At 42.3% G+C, this 13,762-nt stretch overlaps 1 protein-coding gene across 1 annotated transcript in view; it reads right to left on the bottom strand.

The window, feature by feature from the left end:
• Window positions 1–13,762, bottom strand: part of LOC110079958 (laminin subunit beta-1) — a 77,935-nt gene that overhangs the window by 50,231 nt on the left and 13,942 nt on the right. The window contains exons 3-8 of the mRNA XM_078388795.1: window positions 11,402–11,580; window positions 10,465–10,588; window positions 6,844–6,917; window positions 5,976–6,164; window positions 3,389–3,452; window positions 713–915 (exon numbers count right to left, since the gene is read on the bottom strand). Of these exons, the coding sequence (XP_078244921.1) occupies window positions 713–915; window positions 3,389–3,452; window positions 5,976–6,164; window positions 6,844–6,917; window positions 10,465–10,588; window positions 11,402–11,580 (833 nt within the window). The remainder of the gene's footprint in view (window positions 1–712; window positions 916–3,388; window positions 3,453–5,975; window positions 6,165–6,843; window positions 6,918–10,464; window positions 10,589–11,401; window positions 11,581–13,762) is intronic.

The raw sequence follows: 13,762 nt of genomic DNA, 5'->3' as shown, positions 1-13,762 counted from the left end.
TAGGTACAGTCAATTGATTTACTAGAGGGTCTGTACTTCCTGTCCATGGAAATTCAGCTTCTGGTACAGTAATACAGATCCTTTAAAGAAAGAGAAAAAAGCCAGGCGTACTGGTCATATAACATCCCAAAGTGCTTAAAGCACTGTCTGGGTGGTTTACATTTCAATTATGCAGGCTACACAGTTATAATTCTTCTTCTTCAACCTGCTGTCCTCAAGATGTGTTGGACAACAAAACTCATCATCCCAGTCACACAGCCATTTTGCGCTGGCTTGGGATAATGGGAGAAACAGTATAAACATATCTGGGGAGCACTGGATTATGGGAGGCTCCCTTGGTACAGAACTGTAATGGGAGCACAGGTCACACATCACACCCTGATGGGTATGACCTATGTGTGACAACTAACCAATCCGTAGTCTCTGCTCAGGGGTTTGGTCTAGTCAGTGTTTTAAATAATTTTAGAACTGCAGAGCTGGAAGGGATCCTATAGATCATCTGTCAAGAAGGCACAATGGGGAACTGAATTCCCAACCTCTGGTCTGCAGTCAGAAACCCAAACCACTGTGCTATCCAACAGTTTTTTGCTCCAGTTCTAGGTGGGCTGGCTACTCTGAATGAAATGACGCAGTTCTCAGACATTTCAGCACATGAGTGTCAGCATCCTCCATTGTTCCATATATGCCTTGACACACTCTTCCTTCACCTTACCATGCCATCCACTCTGCTTGACCCACCAGTCAGGGGGGCACACTCAGAGGCATGTCCATAGCAGAAGCAGCTTCCACGCAGCACCATCTCGTACACGGCATAGTAGTATTTCTGCAGCACCTGATGACGTGAGTCCAGTAGGTTGTCACCCAGAGTGTGCAGCTTTGTGAAATTTACTCGCAGATTGGTGACACGCAAAAGATCTGGGCAAGACCAGTGGAGAGAGACGAGAGAATTTATTAGTGCAAAGTTTTCGCTCCTAGATTCCCTGCAACTTCTTCCTTTCCCCATCCTCACATCTCCTCTAATCTTAGTTTGCTCTCCTGAATCTCTCTCTCTCTCTATATATATATATATATTTCTCAGCCTGAACGCCCGCCGGCCCACCCGCCCGCCTGCCCGTCCAACTAGCGGCAGAGCCACTACTCTGGACAGCAAAGAAATTGCAATAACACACACAGCAGATCCAATAAAAATTCACATAAACAGCAAGCAAGGAACATTATAACTAACAATAAAATAACTAATAGAGAATCGTCATTGTTCAGTCATGCAGTCGACTCTTCGTGACCCCATGGACCAGAGCACGCCAAGCCCTCCTGTCTTCCACTGCCTCCCGGAGTTGGGTCAGATTCATGTTGGTAGCTTCAATGACACTGTCCAACCATCTCGTTCTAGGTCGTCCCCTTCTCCTCTTGCCTTCACACTTTCCCAACATCAGAGTCTTTTCCAGGGAGTCTTCTCTTCTCACGAGATGGCCAAAGTATTGGAGCTACGGCTTCAGGATCTGTCCTTCCAGTGAGCACTCAGGGTTGATTTCCTTCAGAATTGATATGTTTGTTGTCCGTGCAGGCCAGGGGACTCTCAAGAGCCTCCTCCAGCACCACAATTCAAAGGCATCAATTCTTCGGCGGTCAGCTTTCTTTATGGTCCAGCTCTCACTTCCATACATCACTACAGGAAAAAACATAGCTTTGACTATGCGGACTTTTGTTGGCAAGGTGATGTCTCTGCTTTTTAAGATGTTGTCAAGGTTTGTCATCACTTTCCTCCCAAGAAGCAGGGGTGTTTTAATTTCATGGCTGCTGTCTCCATCTGCAGTGATCATGGAGCCCAAGAAAGTAAAATCTGTCACTGCCTCCATATCTTCCTCTTTTATTTGCCAGGAAGTGATGGGACCAGTGGCCATGATCTTCGTTTTTTTGATGTTGAGCTTCAGACTGTTTTTTGGACTCTCTTCTTTCACTCTCATTACAAGGTTCCTTAAGTCCTCCTCACTTTCTCCCATCAGAGTGGCATCATCTGCATATCGGAGGTTGTTGATATTTCTTTCGTCAATCTTAATTCCAGTTTGGGATTCCTCCAGTCTGGTTTTTCTCGAACTCTTTCTCCATAATCCAGCGCATGTTAGCAATTTGGTCTCTAGTTCCTCTGCCCCTTCGGAATCCAGCTTGTACTTCTGGGAGTTCTCGGTCCACATACTGCTAAAGCCTACCTTGGAGGATTTTGAGCATAACCTTGCTAGCATGTGAAATGAGTGCAATTGTACCGCAGTTGGAGCATTCTTTGGCACTGCCCTTCTTTGGGATTGGGATGTAGACTGATCTTTTCCTATCCTCTGGCCACTGTTGAGTTTTCCAAACTTGCTGGCATATTGAATGTAGCACCTTAACAGCGTCATCTTTCAAGATTTTAAATAGTTCAACTGGAATGCCATCACCTCCACTGGCCTTGTTGTTAGCCAGGCTTTCTAAGGCCCACTTGACTTCACTCTCCAGGATGTCTGGCTGAAGGTCAGCAACTACATTGTCTGGGTTGTCCGGGATATCCAAATCTTTCTGATATAATTCCTCTGTATATTCTTGCCATCTCTTCTTAATGTCTTCTTAATGGAGAATAGTAGCTATAAAATAGTTATAAATATCAAATACAATACTATTAGGCAACAAAACCAGGGCACGTTCATAGCCAGGTTTTATCAGGGCAGCAAACTTCAATCAGTTTGACTGACGCAAAGAGCAGAATATATATGAATGAGTTTCTGTTTAGCATAAAAATATCTTGCTGGATCAAACGAAAGACATAACTAATAGACAGCTGTCCTTGTGGCTGTGAGCGATGCCCTTCCTTTATTAAACTGCCAGTGGTTTCACTCCCCAGGCACTCATACTGATATTTTGACAACAAAGAACATACAGTATTAACATGAAATTTAAAAATTCATTTGTTGACAGGCAAATACTTAATCAAGGAAACGGTTTCATAGGTGATGGGTCTAATCTCTCTCTCTCTCTGTGTCCCTCAAACTTTCCTCTTCATAACTGTCCTAGTCCTCGGCAATATTCCCCATCACCGATGCCCCTGTTTGTTCCTCCCTGAGCTAACACTTCACATTGTACATCCCGCTTCTTAAATAGGTTTTTATCAAATTGGTACTCTCCAGATCTTTTGGACTACAGTGCTCATGATTCCTTCCTGGTCCAATGCTGAGTTGGGCTGATGGGAACTGTAGTACTAAGTGCCTGGAAAGCAACATGTTAGGCAAGGCTGTTTTGGATGCCATCTATTTAAAGATTCCACCTAATTCTTAATAAAATCCCCCCCCCAATAGTCCTTTAAACATAGCTCCAATGATCCATCTTTTCCTCGTTTTTGCTCTTCCTGCTGCAGCCCTACCTTGGATTTCTCTGCTATAGGGATCCTCTACTTTGACAGCTGGGTCCAGCACTTTGAAAATCACCTAGAGAGAAAGGATAATAGGCATATGTGTCACATTTCATGCACCAACTAAATCAAAGCTGGGGTGGGGAAAGGAATAGTTTGCATCAGGAGAATGGGTGGAGGAGGTTAAAGCCCATTTCCAGCACTAGTTTTGCCCCTCTGCGCGGGACAGTTGTAAAAACTCAAAACACAGGAGTTATATTCCTGACACTCTGCAAATCCTCACTCAGGTACCTCCCCTGTTGAAACTGGCATTGCCTCCACTACTTCCAAAATGAATCTCAGTAATGAAAACTACAGATGTCTACATTCAAATCTTGTATTTAAATTTTTTTCATACCTATCTTGACCCCTCTGACTCAAGAAACACAGGCACTAATGTCTTGCTGTATGAGCTAAGCCAGTGACTAGCTATCTGAGTGGAGTTTTTAAAAATAAATTTTTGTACTCTCGAAGGCTTTCACGGCAGGGATCCGATGGTTGTTGTGGGTTTTCTGGGCTGTTTGGCCGTTTTCTTAAGATTTTTCTTCCTAACGTTTCGCCAGTCTCTGTGGCCAGCATCTTCAGAGGACAGAAGTCAGAATTCTGTTACAGAGCACAGATAGAGTTCTGACTTCTGTTCTCTGAAGATGCCAGCAACAGAGACTGGCAAAACAGCCTGGAAAACCAACAACATCCATCATATTTTTGTAGCTAACTGCTTCAAATGTGTTTTGGTTTTGCTTAGTTTTTTTGTATGGTGTTTGCTTGATCCTTTTTAGTATTCATATGTTCACATGCTGGATTTTGAAGGGGCAGAGGAACTAGAGACCAAATTGCTAACATGTGCTGGATTATGGAGAAAGCCAGAGAGTTCCAGAAAAACATCTACTTCTGCTTCATTGACTACTCAAAAGCCTTTGACTGTGTAGACCCCAGCAAACTATGGCAAGTTCTTAAAGAAATGGGAATGCCTGACCACCTTCTCTATCTCCTGAGAAATCTACATGAGGGACAGGAAGCAACAGTTAGAACTGGATATGGAACAACTGATTAGTTCAAAATTGGAAAAGGAGTACGACAAGGCTGTATATTGTCTCCCTGCTTATTTAGCTGATATGCAAAATACATCACGCGAAAGGCCGGACTGGAGGAATCCCAAGATGGAATTAAGATTGCCGGAAGAAATATCAACAACCTCTGACATTCAGATGATACCACTCTGATGGCAGAAAGTGAAATTAAAGAACCTTTTAATGAGAGTGAAAAAGGAGAGTGCAAAAATGGTCTGAAGCTCAACATCAAAAAAACTAAGGTCATGGCCATTGGTCCCATCACCTCCTGGCAAACATAAGGGGAAGATATGGAGCCAGTGACAGATTTTACTTTCTTGGGCTCCATGATCACTGCAGATGGAGACAGCAGCCATGAAATTAAAAGACCCCTGCTTCTTGGGAGGAAAGCAATCACAAGCCTCAACAGCATCTTAGAAAGCAGAGACATCACCTTGCCAACAAAGGTCCGCATAGTCAAAGCTATGGTTTTCCCAGTAGCGATGAATGGAAGGGAGAGCTGGACCATAAAGAAGGCTGACCACCGAAGAATTGATGCGTTTGAATTGTGGTGCTGGAGGAGACTCTTAAGAGTCCCCTGGACTGCAAAGAGAACAAACCTATCCTTTCTAAAGAAATCAAGCCTGAGTGCTCACTGGAAGGACAGATCCTGAAGCTGAGGCTCCAATACTTTGGCCATCTAGTGAGAAGAGAAGACTCTCTGGAAAAGACCCTGATGTTGGGAATGTGTAAAGGTAAGAGGAGAAAGGGACAACAGAAATGGATGGACAGTATCATTGAAGCTACTAACATGAATCTGACCCAACTCCGGGAGGCAGTGGAAGACAGGAGGACGTGGTACGCTCTGGTCCATGGGGTCACGAAGAGTCAGACATGATTTAATGACTAAACAACTAAATGTTTTCAAGGAGAAAGATGGAGTAAAAATGTTTTAAAACATTTTTAAAACATAAAACAAGCAAGCAAAGAAACAAATAAGATCACGACCTCTTCTTCTGCCTGAATTACTAATTGCCCCTGTATACAGGGAGCTTCATTATGATGAGCCAGACCACTGGTCCATATAGCCTAGTAAGGCCTGCAGTGACTAGGAGCAGATCTCTATGATTTCAGGCAAGGATTTCTTTGTCCCTCCTGAAGAAAACCCATGAACATTTTCATACAGACGGCTGGGTGGTGGCCCTTCCCCTAAATTCCATTTCCAAAATATGCATCAACCAATAGTCTATCTTATTTGCAGACAAGCTAGGATGGGGATGCTAGAGAGCTGGTACACAAAGTGTGATTCGTCATAGTGCCAAACAGTGAAAACCGAGAGAAATAATCTGAGTCTGCTTGGATAAATATGGCATTGACTGCTCTCTGGCGGCTCTTTCTTCCATGCTTTATGCTTCCCAAGTGTGCTATGAAACTGCAGACATATCATCCTCAGTTCATAATGCTTCAAAAGGTAAAAAAAGCAAAATTTCAAAGTTCTCCATAACACTGACCTCGCCGTGACTGGAAGGCTCAATCTCAGAGTATCTCTGGTCACACACGGCCTGGTTGACATGCGTTGGGACCTGGGTAGGGATGCCAGGGAAGAGCTTGGAGCAGTTGAAGGCAAAGTAGCGATAAATCTTCCAAGTGTGTCCGAAATCTGACGAACGTTCTATCAACATGGCTGCTGGGCGAAATGTCTGCAAGAGAAAGGGAGGCCAAGTGAAGAGCTTATTTTCAAGATCGTTTCTCTAGCTAAACCTTCTCACCTTGAATACTCCATTTAAAAAAAAACTGTATTAGCAAATACCTCTATTGTGGAATTCCAAATTACTATGTACAAATGCTAAACAATGAAGGAAGCTGACAAGAAAAAAAAACAGCTAAATAAGCCTTGGAGGGCAGCCATGAAGGAACATGAAAACTATCTTAAGCATAATGGTATGTCACTGGAGACTAAGGCCAAGATTATCCATATCTTGGTATTCACAATTACTGTGTATGCATAAGAGTGCTGGGCAGTGAAGAAAGCTAACTGAGGGAAAAATTATTCATTCAAAATCAGAGGTTGGTTTATGAACATCACAAACTGCCAGAAAAACAAATACAGTGGTGCCTCACTTGACGATGTTAATTCGTTCCAGTGAAATCGTTGTAGAGCGAAAACATCATCAAACGAAATAAAAAACCCATTGAAACGCATTGAAAACCTGACACCCGATTGTTATAGGGAGCAGTATCTAAGAGTTGCCATTTTCAGTGGTGTTCTTGATTTCATCAGTGGTGCTCTGCAACCCTTTGTATCTGCAGTGCTGCTCTGGAAGTATTTAGTACACAAACAAAACCAAAACTCTTGTCCCTCTGTAGACGACCCAGTACCTTAAACTTCATTATAAGGTGAGTAAAATGGAATTCAGCTTCTAGGTCCAGACGGATGCTGACTTGTTCTACACCTGGATTGGGAAAAAAGACAGATGTTAGACCTCCCACAAAAGTCCGATTCAGTCATTTGCAATGAAGAAGAGGACAAGAATATTCTACATAGATCTCCCCCATTTTTCATGACCATGTCACCGTGGTAGTAGGGCTTGTCAACAGGGATATTACAGAAGGCATGGAGCCATTTGGTACGTGGTGACGCTGCAGGTTAAATTGCAGAAGTCTCTGTGCTGCAAGGTCAGAAGGCCAAGCAATCATAAGATCAAAACCACGCGACGGAGTGAGCTCCCATCACTCGTCCCAGCTCCTGCCAACCTAGCAGTTTGAAAGCATGTAAAATGCAAGTAGATAAATAGATACCACCATGGTGGGAAGGTAATGGCATTCCATGTCTAGTCGTGCTGGCCACGTGACCACGGAAATTGTCTACAGACAAATGCTAGCTCTATGGCTTGGAAACAGGGATGAGCACCGCGCCCTAGAGTTGAGCACAACTGGACTAAATGTCAAGGGGAATCTTTACCTTTACCTATGGAGCCATTCAATGTTTAAGAAGAAGGGTACTGTACCGACACATAGTACCTTTCAACTACATTGGCTCTAGGGGAGATAATCCCCTGGATTTCAGTCATGCTGCCAGCCATTCTTCTTTTCCTGTATGCATGCACATGCTTTGAGATAGAGCCTCGGGCTATATTTTTTTTTCAGAGCCTTCATAATACTATGATAGAGATGCAGTTGCCTGCGGCTATGTACAATAATTCCCCCTCCCACTTTGGTTTCTGGCTCTACTCCTGGAGGCGTCTAGCAACCAAAATGCTTAAGCACAGACCACAGTGGAACTGGAAGAAAAAAAGATGTGTGTGCCCCCAGGCAACAACAGATCTATCACATGGTATTCAGAGCTATGAAATAGTTGTCACATATACGTACAGCCACAGCTATTGCGTCAAACAACACCTTATGATGGAATAGTGTCGATAACAGTTGTAGAAGAGGTAGCCGTGTTAGTCTGTGCAAGCATTATAAGTAAAAGCAGAATGTTCACTTTTTATTTCTATTTTGCTTTTACCTATAAGGATGTAGAAGTGTTTTTGTCTGTTTCAGGCTTCTACACACAGCAGCTGGGAGACTCATAGGCCTAGTGAAGAGGCTAATTATTTACTCTCTTACTATTTTCCTTCCCTTGTGTTTCTAGTTGTGCCATTAGAAAAATATATATAAATAAACATATAATATTTATCTGGCCTTGATTTCAAAGGAAGCAAAAATAATTGAGTATAGCTGAAGATGTATGTTAGATTTTAGGAAAGCTGATTTTACCCAAAACAAAGATAAGTAAAGTCCCTTTTCGTAACAAGAAAAAGGGTCTAGGATAGCCGGGAGATTCTAAAAAAAAAAAAAAGAAAGAAATTATAAATTATAAATAATCACAACAAGAAAGAGATGTAAGACAGCAAAAAAAAAAAAAAAAAAAAAAATGTGGTTTCACAAAAAGCTCAGAGAGGACCACAGACAAAAAAAATCCATACAATATAGGAAGTGGAAAGGTCATGTCACAAAGGAAGAGTACAGAGAGGGAGCAAAAAAATTGTACACCATTCCATCATAAGGTGTAAACAAAGAATCTTTCAAACTATTGGTATGGATTCACACAGTGTATCTATTGGAACCCATAGCTTTCAATCAAAGAATGGCAGAGTTTGGACTCATCTCAGATGTCATCCGGCCTGACCACCTGATCAATGTGAGACCTGCAATGAAGAATACAGCTCCAGCATCCCCAAAAGATACCCATGCAGGTCTGTTTAAATCCCTCCGGCAAGGAAAAGTCCAATACTGTACCCCTTGACACAGTCTGTTCCACTAATATAGTTCCATTCTATATGTTTTAATATTTATAATTTATTTATATTTCATCAAATTGTTCCTTAGTTATATACTATAAGCTACATTGCTTCTCAAGTTGGAAGAAGGCAAGGTATAACTCAAATGAAAAAACAAAACCCAATTAGAGCAGATGCACTGATTCAACGGAATTTGCGTAAGCATAAACATATAATGATTCAACAGGTCTATGGAATTTGGAACTAAGAGATGGATTTAGGGAAGGAGGTTTTTTAAAATTGGCTTCCTTGAAAGTTCTATCTAATGGCCAGTTGTAGAAGCAACTGTAGCTATCCTGTGAGACTGTAATGGGGTGACCAGAAAGGCAATTAGCACTTTGCCAAATGGTGAGGACCACCTCTGTAAGTTTATTTTTAGACAAAGGGATATCCAAATGGATGTCGGCCAGTGTTTCTATAGCCCTGTCCTCTAGAGACATTTCAGCTTGTCCATCTGCAGGACAACAGCTGGGGACAAGTTCTAAGCTGAGATGTGAAGACAAGGGGAACCGAAAGAACACAACAGGGAAACCTCTTTCTTCTAAGCCTTCTCAAAAAACTAATTCCCCACTTTTTCTCAAAGCCTTCAAATCTATAATTAAAAGACTGTGTGTTTATGCGTGTTTTTATTAGCAGAAACCTGTGCAATGTCTTTCTTTCTCCCCCTCTCTCCCTCCCTCCCTCCCTCCCTCTCTTGCTCACCCTCAGCTCTAATTAAAATCACAAAGAAAAGCCTCTCACTTGGCGGAAGCAGATCCTACAGATTGACAGCCTCTGTCTTCATTTCTGGCTGAAGACATATTGCTGCCTGAGGCAGAGCAGCAAACAGTGCCCTCAGCTCACCTAAGTCAAGTTATCCAAGTGTCAACTCAACCTAGTCAAGTTATTTGTGCACATGAGACAGAAAATTCTTCAAGTATCTCTCCTCAAGCTCTGAGCATAAAATAATGAATTAAGTTAGCTAGCAATTTGATGTAATTTTCATAACACCCTAAATCTTCTGCCTCTGGCACCTGCTTCACCTTGTCTAACACTACAGTGGTGCCTCGCTTAACAATTGCCCTGCATTACGACAAATACGCTTTACGACAATCTTTTTGCGATCGCAATCGCGATCGCAAAACGATGGTCTAAATGGGGGAATTTTGCTTAGCAATGATCGGTTCCCTGCTTTGGGAACCAAATTTCGCTTTACGACGCTCAAAAATAGCTGATTGTTGGGTTTTCAAAATGGCCACCGGGTGCTTAAAATGGCTCCCCATTGTGTTTAGGGACGGATTCCTCACTATACAGGCAGTGAAAATGGCCGCCGTATGGAGGATCTTCGCTGTACGGAGAGTTTTTACCCCATTGGAACGCACTGAACGGATTTCAATGCATTTCAATGGGATTTTTAATTTCGTTTTACGATGTTTTCGCTTAACGGCGATTATCATGGAACGGATTATCGTTGTTAAGCGAGGCACCACTGTATGGCTGGCCCAGTGAAGATCAAGAATCTTGTTCAGCAACTTTGAAACAGCTGTCCAGTGGATTTCATGCAGCATAGAAAGGAAAGATGGGGCAATGGGTTTTGCACGATTGGTTGCAGGAAACTTGTTTCGGCCTAAAATTAATAAGGGGTTTGCCCGAAGGGTAGGCTCTGCTTTTAAATGTCTCGTTTATTGTACCTTACCATTCTCAGACTGCCACCATGTCTGCTCTCCATCCTGGCCACTTAGGTAGATGACATTCTCAATCCGGTGGCTCTCACGTAATGATGGTGAGCGTGAGTCACATGTGAAGCATTTCTCAGAGTCCTGTCGAAAGAGTCACAATGGACTGAAAGTCAGCAAAAGTACCACAGACGTCATCAAAGAACTCAAGCCAGGAGATCGGGAAATCATTCTGGATGGACACGCTCTCCTCAACCACCTTCAAGACTCAAGCACTACAGAGAACAAATGGACCTCAAAAATAAAAAAGGGTGGCTTGGTATGTTATATGTTGTGTAACACACTCTGAGTCTATACACAGCTTCTCTGTACAACGAGCAATCAGCTTCAAGCCTGTCTTGAATACAGGAATATAAAAAGCAGCCTTAAACCGAGTCAGACCACTGGTCCATGTCGTCTGACATTATCAGCTCTGACTGACAACAGATCTCCAGGGTTCCCCAGCCTTCCAAACCTGCGAATTCTTGGCACTCCTTGGCGGTCTGCCAAACACTATTTAGATTTAATTCTAGTTGCCTTCTGGAATCAGAAAAGATCAGATGTGTTCTGGATAGTACAGCAGTCTTCTTGCAATCTGCGCTGGTTTCTCCCCTAACTCTGCCTTTGGGCTTTCCCAAAGTCAGGCTGTTGCCTCCAAGTGGGTGCCCACTGGAGCAGGGGTGACTTTGAACGCATCGTTCAGTGATTAAACGAAATGGCACAAACTGCCAAAGCGGTGGTTTGTGCCCATCTTTAGTTTCCACATTTCAAATTCAGGCCCAACATGCCTTTTCTTTTACATTTGATAAGTACTTGCACGTTTGAGAACATACTGTAAACACATATCCAGAAACTACATCTGACCACCTCTTTGACTGGCTGTTGTCTTGCCTTTGTCCGGCATTCAAGTAACATTACCTGGAGATGGCTGACAATGCAGTACTCCTGAGGCCCTTCCAGGCCACACGTTGAGGTCGCACTCAAGTTTTGGGCTCTCCCAATGAGAAGATTCCCTGTGGCTGGGTAGCAGCTCCCCTCCGAACAGCCATGGTGTAACAGGTCAGGCTCTTCCGTGCCCTGACCTTCAGCTACCTGGACTGTCAAAAAGAAAGGGAGAGCCCAATATAACCACAGTTTATTCAATACGATTTGTCTGTTTTCATTGCCATGATGAGATTTCCACAGAAATATGTGCCCCAGCAATCAAATATGAAAATTAAGGCCAGTGACCAATTCTAAAATATCGACGTAAGGTATAGAGGTGAGGAAAATCACTTCCTAGGACAGAAGGATGTTTTTCACCATTTGAGGGAAACACCTTTTCTAAAAAGTGTGTTTGACCCTCAGTGAACAGAGTGCTGGAATAGATGAAACGTTTTATGTTCTTCTGTTTTTGTATTGGTTTATTATTAATTTATATTTTATTACGCCGTGGTAGTTCATGAATTCTTAAAATTCTCTTGTAATCAACCAGGTGCATTTTAAAAAGGCCACAAAGAAGATAGGAATAAAATATCACCCACTGACTTGTGTTTTCCAGTTCCAGCAACTGGAACATACCGACTGAAATCCTGTTGCTCAGTACAGTATATGTCATAACTAGAATATGTCAGAGTATAGAAATTTTATAAGCCTGAACCTGTATATGTGTTTCATTAACGAGCTGCCATTGTGCACAGATGTGAGAGTGCTGAATCACTCTGGAAATGATGTAATGACTTGAAACCAGGAGAAGACCAGGTGCAAAGCATGAAGTCATCTGTTTTCTGATTGGACAAAATATGCCATGTATATGTATATAAGTGGACTGTGTCTTTGTATCTTTCTCTTCCTTCACTATCACTTGCTGCCATGCATGCTGCCAGATTGTATAAACAGTTCCTGCTGTGCTGTTAACATACCTGCCTGTATATAACTGTAAATACGTGTAAATACAACTGTCTTGCAACAAAGAAGAACTTGTAAGTGTCTTCAATAACTCTGCGTATTTGTACTGTTGCCAAAACCCAGACAGAATAGACCCATTAAAGCAATGGGACCTCTAAAGGAGTTATCACCTAGAGTGGTCTTTTAGGCCATATGGGCGGGGTACAAATCAAATCAAATCAAATCAATCAATCAATCAATCAATCAATCAATCAATCAATCAATCAATAAAATTCAATGGGCCTACTCTAGCTGCAACTTATTATACATTTCAACCACAGTCTGTGGGAACTACATACATATCCATCATCACATGTAGTTATGGACAGCCCAATCTTCCATGAATTAGTTCAATCCACATTTACAATTGTCCATGTCAGTGATCATCATTATACCTTGTAATAGTGATTTTAACTATGAACAGAAGTAATTCTTTTTATATGTCCAGAATCTTCCACCATTCATCTTGAATGGATGACCTAGAGGTTCTAACATTAGCCTTTAAAGATTCTTCCTGCACATTTGTCAGCCAGGTATTCCAGCCCACCAATATTTTTTGCTGCTGTTTTCTGCACTACAATGCTCCCATCCCCTTAAAAAAAAAGATTATATTTTTTGCTGCTGTTTTCTGCACTACAATGCTCCCATCCCCTTAAAAAAAGATTATTTATCTACATAGTGAAATTTGCAACAAATGCCATGCATGCGTGTGAATGTACAGTGCTTTGGGAGAACACATAGGTAGGTGTCAATGGGCAATTTTCACAATGGAGAGAGGTGAAGAGCGCTGTGCCCCAGGGATCTGTCCTGGGACCGGTGCTTTTCAACCTCTTCATAAATGACCTGGAGACAGGGATAAGTAGTGAGGTGGCCAAGTTTGCAGATGACACGAAACTTTTCCGGTTGGTGAAGACCAGAAGGGATTGTGAAGAGCTCCAGAAGGATCTCTCCAAACTGGGAGAATGGGCGGCAAAATGGCAAATGTGTTTCAGTATAGGAAAATATAAAGTAATGCACAATGGGGCAAAAAATCAAAATGTTAGTAGGTTCTGAGCTGTCTGTGATGCATCAGGAAAGAGCTCTTGGTGTGCTGGTGGACAGCTTGATGAAAGTGTCAACCTAGTATATGGTGGCAATTAAGAAGGTCAATTCCAAGCTAGGTATCATTAAAAAGGGGACTGAAAATAAAATAGCCAACATTATAATGCCATTGTAAAAAACGCTGGTAAGGGTGCACCTATGTACACTTCTGGTTGCCACACCTCAAAAAAAAATGGAACTGGAAAAAGTGCAGAGGAGAGCAACTAAAATGATGTCTGGGCCGAGGCACCTCCCTTATGAGGAAAGGCTACA

This window comes from Pogona vitticeps, chromosome 2 (assembly GCF_051106095.1).
Source record: "Pogona vitticeps strain Pit_001003342236 chromosome 2, PviZW2.1, whole genome shotgun sequence".
Classification (NCBI taxonomy): Eukaryota; Metazoa; Chordata; class Lepidosauria; order Squamata; family Agamidae; genus Pogona; species Pogona vitticeps.
Note: the sequence above shows the minus strand (reverse complement) of the source record. Positions and strands in the feature narration are given on the sequence as shown.